Raw genomic sequence first — 15,635 nt, forward strand, 5'->3', positions numbered from 1 at the left:
CATCAGCTACACAGCCAAGTGCAGTTTTTCCTAAGACCAGCAAAACTCTTCTTTACTTCTTTACCAGCTGTGGGTTTTTTTAATTAACCAAAATGTAAACAAGCAGAGCAGTATATATCTGGTTAAAATCAAGCTGGAATATCTAATCTAGTCAAAAACATTATTTAAAAAACCCTTGCCTTCTCGATGCTGTAAGTTTTAATAACTTTTTTCCTCCATTTGCTTCCTGGCCAGTCCAGTTACCATTAATATTCATAAGAACTGAATTAATATACATTTGCAGTGAGACACTGCAGAGTTTCCAATGTAATGGAATAACACCTACCAAATTTGATAGACAAAACCCTACTTCTTTTGAAGGCCTAGCAAAATATACAAGCAAATGTCATGGAAACAGAAGCTCTCTCCATGGTAACATCATCCCTGGTATGATAGTTAACAACTCTCATTTCCAACACGCTCCAAGACAAGATATTAGTTTAATTCAAATTTTCATTTGGTATTTGTTATATAACACTCCATATATCTAGCTGCTGTAAGGATTTAATAAAAACATTAATATTTCACAAGCACGCAGTATCAAAGCCAAAGCTGAACATAAGCATAAGGGTAAACTGATCAACTGTGATAAAGCAAGTCTGAGTAACACTGTGCTTCGGAAAAAGAACAAGACACTGATGGCAGCATAAAGAATAATTATATTGCAGCTCTTCCCCGCTATGCTATGCTAACTGACTCTGTGCAACAACTGCCAGATGTGCAACAGCGTCTCGCACAAAACACACAGAAGGAACTACAGAACAAAAGGCACAATTCATAACTGCAGCCCAACAATCCTTGTCACCTGCCTTTATACAGAATTTAAAACTTCTTATCAGCCAACTCAGCAACCAGAATTCTCCAAACCAGCTGAAGACCCTTACTAGCATTGTAGCGGCTCCTCACAGACAGACCGGCTTAGTGCACAGCAATCAGAGCCACGGGAATTATTTTCAAAGAACAATTTATTTGACAAATTAGGTGCCGTTTGTGAGCTATTTGTATGCAGCTCCTGACTCTGACGAGAAAGTACTCTGTCCATTTATTCTGTGATGATGTTTGCGAGCCTATTTTCTGACCTGATCACTAGTGCTAAGTTCCACTTACCTGTCACTAGATACAAAGGCACATGGTTCTACATGCCCCTTCACTCCAGATACTGGAAAGAGACAGCAGTGCAAATGTGTAGGAAAAATATATTTCTCATAATATTTTTGCAAGTAAAATACCAGGTCTTGCATAAACAGGTACAGCAAGCATAGAAAATACAGTTCATCCTGCAGAAGCCTTAAAATGTGAACAAATATTCACAAAAATAGTCTACCTGGTTGTTCTGGCTCATATGCAAACTATGAAAAGTACATTCATGTTCTCTTCTGGTTCAAATATTTTAATGAAAAGCAAAGTTTAAATCAAATCCTGTAATAAAAATTAAAGCATTGTGACTGTATTACTCAAGCTGTCTAAATATGAAAAAAACCCTTTTTCGGTATCCCTCATCTGAAAAAACTACACAGAAAATCTTCAGTTTTGTTTGTATACCTAATCATTAGAAGCGAGAGGTACATTTTCTTCAGGTTTAGTACATGGAAATAGTATCGTGCTTTATATTTTAGAGAGTGTTGTTGTTTTTCCTCAAAAAAATCAAACACATTCTCCCAAAAGCATGTTAGTGCTCTGAAAAAGTCTTGAAGGTTTCAGAAATACAATATACCTGACATGGTCCACTACACACATGTTTATTTTCCTGACACAAAAATCTGTATTACCTAAAACTGATACTTTTTTTTTTCTTTAGTATTCTGTAAGTAACACACAAAACAATAACGCTTGTGTCTACTGTTTTTTCATATTCGGCCTTTTAGCCAGCCATGGAAGGAGAGAAAAAAGCAAGCTACAAAAACCAAACGAGTCTGAATTTGCTTTGCTTGACTTGATCCAATGCTAAGATTGTTGCAAAGGAACAGGCTGCTAAAAACAAGCAAAACCTCACCTCTGCCATTGTTTTCTCTAAGTAAATTTTCTTTTTCTTTCCTTCACGTTTGCTCACCACAGCATACATCAGACATCTTGCAGAATAGATTTACATAGAAAATTGGTACTTCACATTTTATACACGAAGACAAAAGGAACAACCTTGAAACTGTTGTTAACTATACAACAAACTTTTTTTTCATCTATTCTGAGCTCATCCTATGAGCACTGCATCCTGGCATCAACTTCCATTTTGCTAAATACTGGACTGTTTCCAAAACTACACAGAATTATTTTTTATTCTTCTGTTGTTCCTTTTGCTCATTACCAGCAGAACAAGCCATATTTTCCCTTAAGAATGGCAACATCAATTCACAATCTGACAAGTCCCTAAGACACACATTTTAATTGCTCTCCTAAGTTAATAGTTCTCTCCAGAGAACCTCGTGTTACATCAAACACATATTTTGTTTCAGTGGTTGGATGAATATACAGATACAAGATCTTCTTGGGATTTCCAGCGGAAACAAGCAACCTACTGTTTGTCAGTTCAAACTTGGCAAAACTTTCAGACAGCATTTAACAAGTGTACCAATTGTTTCTTTAATGAACAATTCAAAATGCACAGAATAGCTGCATTTTGGAAGTCTAGGATATTTCCAGCTAAGACTTCTCCTTATTTTTCCCTCTAAGAACAAACCAGCAGATATGCCGCATTTGTACGTTCCTCTGTCTCAGGGCAAAGCTTCAAGAGTAACACGGAGAAGATATGAATTTCGTTTCAGAAATACAATTAGCAGCATTAAGAGAAAAACATGCTTTTTCTTTAATAATATCTGCAGGAATTATGAAAGCAGTTTTGATCTGTTTCTTATCTCTGACTTCTGCAGTTATGCAATGAAGTCGGGCACTGCCCTTCTAAACGTACTTAAAAGAGTATAACCTGTATGATACAATCACATCTAAATTATTCAGCATGCATGTCAGTGGAAGACAATGGAATTTTCTTAAAAGCAATTTATGGCTTTCATATCAAGGCTCAAGACTCCCATTTTTAATCATATGTTAATGGACTTGGTTCACCATTTTGGGAATGTCAAAAACTAGGAGAGCTGATGAATGGAACAGGGAGCACAATTGCAACTGAAACTGAAGTTACTGGCAGCCAAAATGAGATCAAATTATCACAGCTGTGTTCTGTTATGCTTCCTCAATACAGAATACTGTTCTGCAGGCACCTCTGAGCCTTGCAGAGCATACTGTGTTCTGCACAGTACAGTGCATGTGATTACTTCAAATGTGTTGTCACCAAATACACAGTTACCTTCAAAGATTTATCTGATAATACCTGCTAGCAAGTAAAAGGCATATTTTGATAATTGCAAAAATTCAGTTACCCAATTGTGATACTGATAATCCATCTTAAAATTTACTATTTGTAAGAACAGTGACCCAGTAAACATTTTGAACTAAGAAAAAGTAAGAACATTTCATGAAGGATCTTCACGGAAACTTAAGAGGTCTGTTGGCTGTCTTGTTCTGGCATGCAAAGGAAAAAGTACCAGGAGAAAACAATTGCAACAAGGTAGTTATTCCAGTAATTTTCCTAAATCTTTCCTGTTTGATAGAAAGAATATAAATGAATCATGCAAGAAGCATTCTCTTTGTTCATAACTATTCTCAGACCCAAAGAAAGGAATTTTCATTAAATACTTTCCACTATATCTTCCAGTTTCCAAGTCATTCCTGATCTACCAACTTCTCAATCCTGGAAAGATTGCTGTAAAACTCAGGAGGAGCAGAAACACTGTCATGGAGACAACTGAGCACTTGATCGACGGCATCTTGTGTTAGAGATCAAGAGCTCAATCAGCAACGTGGATGATTCAGTTAAGAGTTCCCACTGGCATGAAGCAGGACCCCTCCTGGACTTCCCTATCCAGCCATCAGAGAGATTTGCTTTTCAAAGCTGATCCACCTCACATATAAATAAACCTAATTTGTGGAATACAGACTTACTCTATTAAAAGCATGTTTGCTTTGCAGAGGCTGAATAATTGCTTTGGTATTCTCACCTGAGTATCGCATTTATGGTATATATTTTTAACATTTATTTATTTCTCTCAGTTAGAAAGAACGTGCAATTTGACATAGCTGGAAACACAAAAGAAAGTTCACTCAACAAGCTCCTTGGCACCTGGCTTTGAAGCAAAGCAGCTATGCAAAAATCATCCTTGAAAGCCTTCATGAATGATGATTCTGGCAATCCTAATACAAAATATATCTTTAGTTTCCCAGCACTCAGAACAGTAGTATCCACAAAAAGCATTTTTTTCATCTCCTAAACAATACATACACCAACATCACCATATTAATGTCAACTGACAATCCTGAGGATGACTAGTACACGTAATGTAAAATGTAACAAAGATCTTTCCTGCCTAACGCCATTGGCAGGCAGGATGATTAAACTGCACAACAGAAGTTCAAGAGCCTATTCAGATGGCTCCCACAAATGCAATTCACTGCCTGAGAAATGTGAGAACATCAGATGGAATAGGTCATAAGCAAACAAATAACAGTCCCATTAGAGCTTAACACTTTTCTTAGGTAATCAGACTCAAGGCACTGACATCTATTCAGGCAGACATAAAAAGGAACTATCAAGTTAAACAATTTTGGCAAACAGCATATACATCCGCATCTCTAAATGTATTGCAGGACCAACAGCAGAAAGTTCAACAACGAAAACTTTTGCTATGCCATTACCTTTCCATATTCAGACATAAAAGTAACACATAACTTCCCTCTTCTTTTTGGCCATTTTTTGTCAAGTGTGGACACCAGGAGTTTGTACCGTAAGAAATGTTCAAATTTCATGAGGTGTGAATTATCTCAGGTTCTTGGAAAGTAAGTGGAAATGATAAAAATCTACTATGTTCAAAAATCATGGCACTTTTAACATGGGAGTCTAACAATTTAATTAAATGAGTGCTAATTAATTTAATGGGACCTTACTTATGGTGTTTAAGTTAGCATTTCTGTAATCTTTTTCTCCAATTTCTTGTTTTGTGATTTAGAAAAAGAGAAAAGAGATCACCTCAAGACAGCAAAGATAAACTTGAATTGGCATAAAAATTTCACTTGTACCGTCACAGAAAAACATTCAAAGACATACTGTGCATTGCTAATAAATGAGTATGTTCATAAAGCACATGATAGAATCGTATATTTGAGATATGATTAGCTATTTAAGAGACAAACTGCAAGGAACATTGCCATGGAAATTGAATGTAACAACTATTCATAGGCAGAAAAGAGTTGTAAAGCTCAGTGGTATTTCAGGAGACTGACAACAAGTTCTCTGTTATAGGAAAACCTACAATGGCACAGAAAGTGCGTGCGGATGCAACAACAGCATCCCCTGACAGATTTGGTCACAAACATTCCCCGCGCAGAGGAAATCACATTTAACAATGAGATATTCCAAAGATACATGAGAGGTTTTGGTAGTGTGGGTCAACACAAAGACAGATGAAAATTATTCTCTCCAGATTCTCTTTCATTCTGCTACAAACTCTAGAGAAAAATATAAGGCAATCTTGGCATCTATGTTAAGGAATCAAGGTGCTGAGCCCTTCTCCCTGGGATCCAGTGACAGGACACACAGGAAAGCTCAAAGCTGCACCAGGGGAGGTTTAGATTGGACACGAGGAAGCATTTCTTTACTGAGAGGATGGTCAAGCACTGCAACAGGCTTCCTAGAGAGCTGGTCAATGCCCCAAGCCTGTCAGTGTTTAAGAGACATTTGGGCAATGCCCATAACAAATTGCTTGAACTTTTGGTCAGCCCTGAAGTGGAACTAGGTAATTGTTGTAGGTCCCTTCCAACCAAAATAGTCTATTCTGTTCCATTGCCTCCAGATCTTCTATGAATCACCACAAAATTAGAAAGCTAAACACAAAAACTTGTATATTAGAAGCAAAAAATTCTGTTGTATGATTCTTCCTAAGCGTTTATATATTGGCTTTGCTACTGAGACTATATCTGAGCCCATCTAAAGCCATTATTTGCTATTACAACAGAAATATTTAACAATAATAAATGCCCCATCACAGGTAAACATGATGTCTGAGTGTCAGAAATATGCCAGAACTGACTTCATCTATGTTTAAAAATTCAGAGGGTTCAATAAAATGTATTCTGTAGAAAGAAAGGCTTATCGATCATACAGGATTACTTCGGAGAAACTGGCACTGTTCAATGAAACAAAACATGGCCTTTTGGAGATATTTTATTTGGTGGTATCTTCGAGATATTTCATTCAGTGTTAACTTCAACTATTTTGGATTAACTTTTACAATGACAGAAAACAACACAGCCTATTATACAATGGGAATAGCACAAATAATTAACAGGCAACCAAGCATTTCAGATCACCACTAAGTCTGCCAAGGGAGGGGAAGAAAGATATATTAAAAACTTATGCAATATGTTGGTCAGTAATAAAAAACTGTTAATTATTCTCCTTTCATTTTAAAGGCTGTGCTTTTTGTTAGTATTCAGTAGGGAGAGTTATGTGCTAAACAATTCAGCCATTCTTTAAAAAACATTTATCTTGGAAGAACAGAGCTCATCAGCTGACCTTCCTTCCTGAGAAAAATCCCAAACCCACACAACTGAACTTCATTCCTCATCCAAAATAGGAGCATGGAGAAGCACCAAACAGAAATCATTCTGAGCCAATGCAAAATCACAGAGCTCAGGAGGCAAAAAAATGGAAGAGAAGATAATAAATACTTTCACGAGCGGTCCCTGGATGCTTAAGAAGCATCATTAGGCCTTCCTAACTGATGGCCAACCAGCCTCCTTTGAGGTGGCTCAAGTAAGAAAATAATTCCTACATCACTTTCCCAAGTGAGGGAAAATAATAGTTCTACCCAGCAAGAAAGTCAGTTATTAAGAGATTGCTAGCATCAAAATTAGACAGTCTGAGATAACCTAGCAAAGGTGCGATTTACAAGGCAGATAACAGAAGTCATTTCACTGATGAGTGGGCATGGGTCAGAGAGATGATTCTGCCATCAGAAGATAAGAGGCCACTTTTGAGATTTCCATTAAAAACGCACAGGCTGGCAAACTGCGTTCTAAAACAAATGTAAGAAGTTGTTTGCTGTTTTGAAGTAACCTTAGAAAAAAGTATCGAAAGCTTCCAGTCTTTACACAAGCATTCAGAATCTGTGAATAAGCTGTTTGGCTTTTACCTGCAAACTAATTCACTCTTTATCTGGGGCATGATCACAGGGCAACCTACCTGTCCATGAAGTGTCCTGCTGGCCTGTTTCACTCCTCCTAATTAGCACTTAGCTTCGGTCCCTGCTCTGCCAACCTGTTACATGTAGAGGGATCAGAAAGCTGATCAGATGGAATGGAGCTGACTTAGCCATATGGGAGTTATATTGGTAGCACCTTAAATGCATAGAAAATGGCGCAGGGAAAAGAAGCGTTGGGGTGAACCAGCATGAAAGGGAAATCAAAAGGCACGTGGGAAATGGGATGTTGGATAGAGAGGATGCATGAAAAGGAAAAGAGGAAAGGAAAAGAATACAAAAGGAAGAAGAGAAACAATAGTAAGAAAAAATTGTCTTATACTTGTCTCTCACCATGGAGTTGTTAGAGAACGGTAAGTTAATGTAGGGTATGTGCAGTGGGGCACCATGAAAAACACATCACACCAAATCACCTACAAAGCAATCTTACATTATACATGGCACAAAAGCCTCCATCACTTCTACTAAACATGCTCTTCTCATGATCTGTGAAAGCTGTCAGTCTCTGGGAAGGGCAGAAGGGGGAAGAAGAAGGGAGGCCTCAGCCACTGCCTTTCAATTGTCATTGTGAAAGTAAAGCTCCTGTGTACTCTGGGCAATAACCAATATAAACAACTCAGGTAACTGCTGAATTAGTTAGGAATAATAATGCTCAGTTAGCATGGCCTGCAAAATAAACTAACTTGTGCAGGCAGAAACAATCTCCTTAATCCTTAACGTCGTTTCTACCATCACCAATCACAGTGCAAAATAATTTCTGCTTCAATACAAGAAGCTTGATATTCATAACATGAGTTTAGTTTGGAAGAATAACAGAAGAAAATAAACACTATTACATTTAACTGAAACCCTAGATTCAGTACTAAAAATTTCCACAAATCTCTTTTCATTAAAGAATACCAATTTCTCAAAATGAACTAATTCACAAGGCACTTGATGCCAAATCTCTTCAAATCCAAGAGAAAACTGAGAAAAGCCTCTTAGATGTTAAAAGCATAACTCCTATTCAGAAATCATTGTGGGTACTTTGATTTTTATTTTAAATCAGAATTAAACCAAACTTAAAACCAAAATATTCTTTCTGCATCCATGCTGACTCCCAGTACCAATGTTGCCTATAGCTCATGGGGAATGTATCCATACACTCCATACATCATCAGGTCTTGATGCCTGTGTCTAAGACCTGAGATCAAAAGGAACATCTCAGAGCAAACTGAGATGGAGAGGAGACCTCATCGTGGTCTACGGCTTCCTCACAAGGGGAAGAGGAGGAGGAGGCACCAAACTCATCTTTTTAGTGATCAATAACAGAACCCAAGGGAACGGCAGGAAGATGTGCCAGGGGAGGTTTAGGTTGGACATGAGGAAAAGGTTCTTCAGCCAGAGGGTGGTGGAGCACTGGAACAGGGTCCCCAGGGAGGTGTCACAGCCCCAAGCCTGACAGTGTTCAAGAAGAGACTGGACAATGTCCTCAGACACACGGTGTGAACTGTGGGGTTGTCATGTGCAGGGACAGGAGTTGGACTCCATGATCCTTGTGGGTCCCTTCCAACTCAGGACATTCTATGATTCTATGAAACATGGAAAAAGAAAAACAACCAAACAAAAAAAAATGAAACACAACACACCACCGAAAATACTTTCAAGCAGACTGAACTAATACGCTCAACTTTCTTTATATTAAATAGTTAACTTCTGTGTTCTGCTTTAACTGCAGGGTGTTTCAAATAGGTGGACCCAATTTGAAATCGCTGTATCTCTGCAACCACGACCATCCATGAATGGAACTCTCACCGCTGGATGCCTGTCCCAGTGCACAAACAGCCTCTCGCCTCAGCCATTCACGAGATGGCAACCCCGCAACTGCTTTGAAATTGGATCCATCTTTTTGAAACATCCCATATCAAAAGTATGGATTGTGTGGGTATTTTTCCCCCAAAATTTTCCTGTCTGTAAATGGTCACGTTCCACTGATTCCAGTGATTTCTGCTGTCACTTTATCCTTCTTTGTGATTTTGCTTCAATTCCTGTCTACTTTTGTTTTCTTCTCCTCAAAATGCACAAGAGGCTTCAAGAGCTCCCAAAAGATGTTCGTAAATTTCCCTGGTCTTCTAAAACTCAGCATCATTTCTGTCTCTCTCTTTTTCTGCAAGATCAAATATGTCAATAAAAATGGTTGCTAAGAATTGTTTTCTCTGGGTATGTCATGGTCTCTTCACTTGAGACAAACCGGTTTTATAAAGGTTTCTAAGTTTCACCATGAACAGAATTCAGGCCTCTACCCCGATAAACAATAGGAATCTTTCTCTGGGAAATGATGCAATACACCACACATATAACTGCAACTATAATACAAAAAGAAAAATTATTTCAGTTAGTATTCTCAAGGGATCGTTTATGCATTGTTATACTCTGTATACATATATTAATGCCCTCTGTACAACATAAAATAAAAAAAATGCAGTGTTGGCTATCTATATCAGCTTCACGCTTTTCAGTTGATCAGCCTTAATACTTACTTCCCAATTCATAGGTCTACAGTAATTTCTTCTGCTCTGAATATATTATTTATATTTTCTCAACTACAAAAGCTATTTAGAAAACTGCACATTGCTTAATCCTGGAAAATCAGTTTAATAACACATACAACAAACTTACATTCCATAAATCCCGAAATAATACTGAAATTTGAACATTAAATTAGACTAAACTATATCTTGTATTTTAAAGATGGAAAACCTTTACAAGCATTTATGCAAGAAAATGGGTTCTTTGTTGGGTTATAAATTTCTCAGTATGCTACATCAGAAAACAGAAGCTCTAGAAACACAAAACATATCAGCTATTTATTTCCTGTAACAACATTAGAGAGGCAAATTCTTCAGTAATTTCAATCAAGTAGAAAAGGTAATTTCAAATTTAGCTGTAGTAACTCTCCATAGGTGAACCTCTCATATTCAGTAAAGTAGTTCTGAGAAGCTCTGACAATTGCTTTAGATGCTAACAATATTCTAAGATATCATCAGGACGTCTTATGAAGTATATGAAAGTATGAATTTTCTTTATCCTAGTAGTTCTGGTGGTCTAATTGCTGAGTTTGTGGTTAGCTGATGTAGAACTTGCAACAGAGAAGAAAGGTTAACCTTATTTCCAAACAGGAATGTCATCACCCTTGCTAAGATCTACAATATAGGAAGCAGACCAGAAAAAAAGTGTTATCTGGAAAACTAAATGCAAATGTTTTCTGAGAGTAACTGTAAGGGCAGAAATATCTGTCAAACTTCAAATAATAAAAAAATAATTATTTTTTTAATAAGCAAAGAAAACATCAACATGGATGATGTTACAGTCACTACCTATGCCGATATACAACACACACTGCAGTACAGCCATTCCATCAGAGTCAACAGGAGCAGCAGTAGGATGGACGAGGCCATTCTACTGACTTGCTTTCAAGCCACCCTTCCTGCTTGAGAACCATTTAAATTATTTTTTCTGATTGTCTGCAGTTCTTCCGGTGACTTCTCCCCACCCTACTCATACGCCTTTATACTGGCAGACATGACTCAAGAATATATGGTGCGTTAATTGCACTAAAACAACACAAGCCACAAATTTTAACTAGATTTTAATGTGTGGACATCCTTGAGAAAGAAAATTAGTTTGAAAGATTCACAGAACTCATGCAGTCAAAAAAAACCCCTCCTTATTTAGCAGTATGTCACAGTAAACACAGGAAAAGAATGTGAGCTGATTCCTGAAAACTACCATCATGGCTTGATCCGACATCACACATACTACAAATTAGACTGCAACCAGTTGAATTTAAGTAGTATGAAGAACTGGAAAAATCAGAACCAACACTGCAAAGTAATCCTGACCAAAACAAAGATTAGGCAGTAGATGTGATGATGAGTGAGGACGGTGAGAATTTCATTTGAGAGTGAAGGGAGAAAAATCCATTTTTACGCTACTTACTCCTGTAGGCTGAAATATCAGTCCATCCACTTCATGGCTAACTTCTCTGGCAAAGCTTCCTTCCAGGAGCTGCAGAACAAAAGGAAAATAAACCTTTTTTTCATTAAGAAATATTTCACTTAGAATATGGCACATCAAAGCAGATTATACACTAGTACTGTAATCATTTGCTAGTAAACTGCTTATTTATGGTTTAACATTAGAGCTGGGGAAATGTCAACATAGACATTTAGAAATAGAAGAGAAAGCTTCAGCAAATTAGCAGTTTTTACAAAGGGCACTCAAGACTGAAACAAGTTTCAGGGAGGCAAACCCTTACAGTTCTATTCGAGGAAAATGTTTTTGTCCAAAAAGAAATTCTGAGAAACCAAGATGATTCTATACACTAAAAGATGAAGAAAATACAGTTCTGATATAGGGCACCATAGTAATTTGTGGTCAAATTAAAACAAAACACAAAACCCAAACAACAACAAACAAACAAACCCCCCAAACACCAACAACAAACCAAACAAACGAACAAAATCCCACACAACTCACCACTTTTTAACATGCAAGTAGCACTCACTTGAGATTGAAAGAAATCATATACTGAAAAATATTACAGGACATTATTCAAACTAACTAAACAAATTAATGAAACCAGCCAGTCAACAGTTATGAGAATTGATGATACACTTCATGTTAAATTATGACCTGCCTAAGGAAAATCAAATAACCAGTGAGAACTACAACTGACAAGTAATAGCAAAATTTAGGAGAATTACCAAAAGGCCTCTTTATTAATTTCAATTTATGTTTTACTGTAGAGACTAAGAACGTGTCCTGAAGTTGTAGGTGCTTTTAGTAACAGTTGAAAAACTTTGGCATATAAGTAACCACACGTGTCATAAAAGAGCAAATACAGAACTGAGTAAATCACAGTTAGTTTTAAAAGCAACATTTTGGCCTAGACTGTTAACTTCAGATCATTTGCTTTGTATACTCCAACTGAACTCAATGACCCACAGACTAAATTATTCAAACAAGTATCAAACTCTGCCCTCGGTAAAGGGCAAAAGTATGAAAGGAGTTGAGAATTAACATCTGTATCTCCCTGTGGGCTGTACGACTCAAAGCAACACACTTAAAATGCATCAAAAGGCTGATGGCCAAAATATTTTAAACACTAATAATATAGCACGGTATTTCATTTAAACCTGCAGTTGTTTGCACAGAATAATTGATCATTTTGCTATAAAAAAAACTAGCTTTTTTCCTTATCCACATAGTCATGATCAAATTTGTCCAATGCAACTGAAAAACACACTCCATGAGAGTACTCTCAAGTGCTAAAATACATTAAGAATATTTTATTCTCAGTGAGAAATCATGCAGTGAAGCACTGCTTTTCAGTACAGAAAGCTCATAGTTGGAATGCCAAGTTGTAGCCTGCATTTACCTATTATCATTTGGAAATGCACACCTGAGGCTCATGATCCTCCATCAGATGTCTATCCAAAGTAAGAAAAAAAATAATCCACAGTTCATTGTTAATCTTTGCTCCAGCAGAGAAGTGTGTACATTGGAAAACATTTAAACAAATGTTTAAAAGTTAAAAAAAAATCTACACAAGCTAAGCCTTCTGCAGATCACTTGCAAGGTTACTGCATGGTTCCAAAACTGACGGGTCAGTGGGAAATCTGTAATAAGAACACACTTGATACTTACAAAAACACATTACATTACATTCAAGTACCAAAAGAGTTTATCAGAATACAAAACCCCACACCTTTAAAAATAAAAGACAAACTTCAAATTAGCTGAGACTGCACTTTTATACGTTTCTAGCTATCTTATTGAAAGGTACTAACCAAACTGGCAAACAAAAGCCAATCATCTTTACTTCTGGTTATTTGAAGTTCTTAAAGGAATTTGAGAAAATGCCTATTTCAACGTTGGAGCTTACCTAAACTGCAGTATTTACTCTTTCTCAAAACGAAACTTGAGGATATAGAAACAATTGTTTAATTTGAAGCACTATTACAGTTTCATAAATGGGGGAAAAATGTAAATTGAAAATTTACTGTTTCAAAAAACATTCTGGTGTTCTTTTTCATTCACTACTCCACCAGAACAATTAAATGCAAGGGTATCCCTCTTAGCAACTTGACATCCAGTTTCAGATCTGAACTCATTGTCATGTTGGACGTCCATACTATTCTTATTAAGACATCTCCTACCAAATGCCAATTAGATATCAAAGACAGAAGGATCTTAAGACCAGAAGACGACTCAACAGATAACTAAACCTCTGCTTTCACGATCAGTTACACTCCTTCCATTCCCATCAGGCCAATAACAAGTATTTCAGTAATAACATTCTATAAGGGAATTTTTATCAGAACGGATTAGCAATGGAGAGAGCCAGGGGCAGGAAATGTGAAGGACAGAACAGAAATTTTCTGAGCTTCTTCTCATACATACAGCCTTCAGAATGAAACTATTTAGAGGTTGTCTGGCAACAGCAGAATATAGACCCACTGGATGCTGCAGAAAGTTTGGAACGACAAGAAAATGAACAGAAGACGAATGGTTGTCTTACAAGCAAATATCTTTGACAGTAAAAATACAGTTGATGTAAGGTTTTTAGGTTCATGAACTTAAAATGCAGATATCATGGTTCGTCTTTCAAAAAGCGATGTTCACATTTTCCATACATGTTACAATTTCTAATTAACTTGAACACTACGGTCTTTTTTAATTGGCACCATGATAAATGGCACACCTGCTTGACTGGGATGACTGCCAGGGATGAGATAAAATGCAATGCATCTCAATGACATTTTATAAAAGATGGGTAAATGATGCATGCAAGCCACTTCTTCCAGCATGCTTGTAGCCTCGTGGCATCTATTTCCACCTGTGAAACCCTTTGTTCGCTTCTTGCAGGTTCCTGCTTCCCTGCGAACATTGCAATAAACCACACAGTCATACCACAGCTTGTTATTTAAAACTTTTCCCTTCTCACTTTAAAAATAAATCAAATTAACAACTATGGCTATATTTAATAATGTTCCTCTCATGGAAAGAATGGTATAATCGTATGGAATGAGTGGAGCTGTACTGCGAGTAATGGGACTGCTCCCTGCTCTTTCACTGCCGAGCTGAGGAGCAGCAGTTTGTCACGAGAAGCCGCACAAATAACCTGCTGAAGGCTGATTCTGCTAAAACACTGAACCAGTCAGCAGCTCTGGAGAGGATAATTGAAAAATCACGCTCTGGAGATCTCTCTGTACTTATCAATAAAGAAAGCACTTGGCTCCTCCAGCAGGAAGAGGAGAAAATTTCAGTGCACACAGATTCCACATAACGCCGCTAAGATTTTATTAATGTTTCTGAAGTTCTGAGGCAAGCCACATGATTCTGTTTTCAGATATTACTTTATTCATAAAATAACTAAGTCCAGCAGGTGCTATTGTGCCTTCTCCTTACAAAAAATCTCAGGGAAACACCATGTGCTGTGAGAGTTACATAGATTCCAAAACATAGTAATGTCTCTGCAAAGCCATATTGACCTTCTACAAAATAATTTGGCCAACATCCTTTCACACAACTATTTTCAATCTCTTGTGTCACAATATGCAAATATTCCTTACCCTTTGTCCACATTTCGGATTCAAAACTGATATTGTCTGTTAGCCTACTGAAATATGCAGAGATTACAAAAAGAAAACAAACAAAACACCACAAACACCCGCTTAACAAAACTATTTTTCTTAAAAATCAGAATTGAAATCTGGATCTCCCTTCTTATGGGTAGAAGAAAAATATACTGAGAATAACATACTACATCATATCTTCAGAAATCCTTGTTTTAAATCAGAAATCCTACAGAATTACTTCCATGTTAAGTTAAAATAATGCAAAAATAATCTGTCTCAGATTCATCCCAAATATCACATCTCCCAAAATAAACCAACCAGTAACAGGCAATGACGGAGCCACCAACCACACTATTCAGATGTAAACTCCAGCTTTCAAACGTTACATTTTGAAAAGGCGGCCACCTGGAAAAGAACTAAACATGCCATTGGTGGGGTATAAGCTTCATTCCAGATGATACACAGGCTGCTCTGCAGTGCTTGAAAATCTTATCAAATGCAGCTTAATGTCAGGGAGGGAAGCTGGTCCCTCTTAAGCTATGGTTATAATCTCTGCTCCTTCCTTCTCCCCAGAATCTTTCCAGTTTCCCCTCTCCTGCAGCATCTTTTTTTTTTGGTTTGTTTTATTTCTAAAAGCAGAGAAGGTACCAAGAATTAAACAGCCTCAAAG

General features: G+C 37.1%; 1 protein-coding gene across 3 annotated transcripts in view; it reads right to left on the bottom strand.

Annotated features, from left to right (window-relative positions):
- The window catches only part of RNGTT (RNA guanylyltransferase and 5'-phosphatase), a 182,576-nt gene that overhangs the window by 78,657 nt on the left and 88,284 nt on the right, over positions 1-15,635 (bottom strand). For all 3 annotated transcript variants that reach the window (XM_065059622.1, XM_065059625.1, XM_065059624.1), the window contains one exon: positions 11,322-11,390. In XM_065059622.1, the coding sequence (XP_064915694.1) occupies positions 11,322-11,390 (69 nt within the window). The remainder of the gene's footprint in view (positions 1-11,321; positions 11,391-15,635) is intronic.

The sequence above is a fragment of the Columba livia genome, chromosome 3 (assembly GCF_036013475.1).
Source record: "Columba livia isolate bColLiv1 breed racing homer chromosome 3, bColLiv1.pat.W.v2, whole genome shotgun sequence".
Taxonomy (NCBI): domain Eukaryota; kingdom Metazoa; phylum Chordata; class Aves; order Columbiformes; family Columbidae; genus Columba; species Columba livia.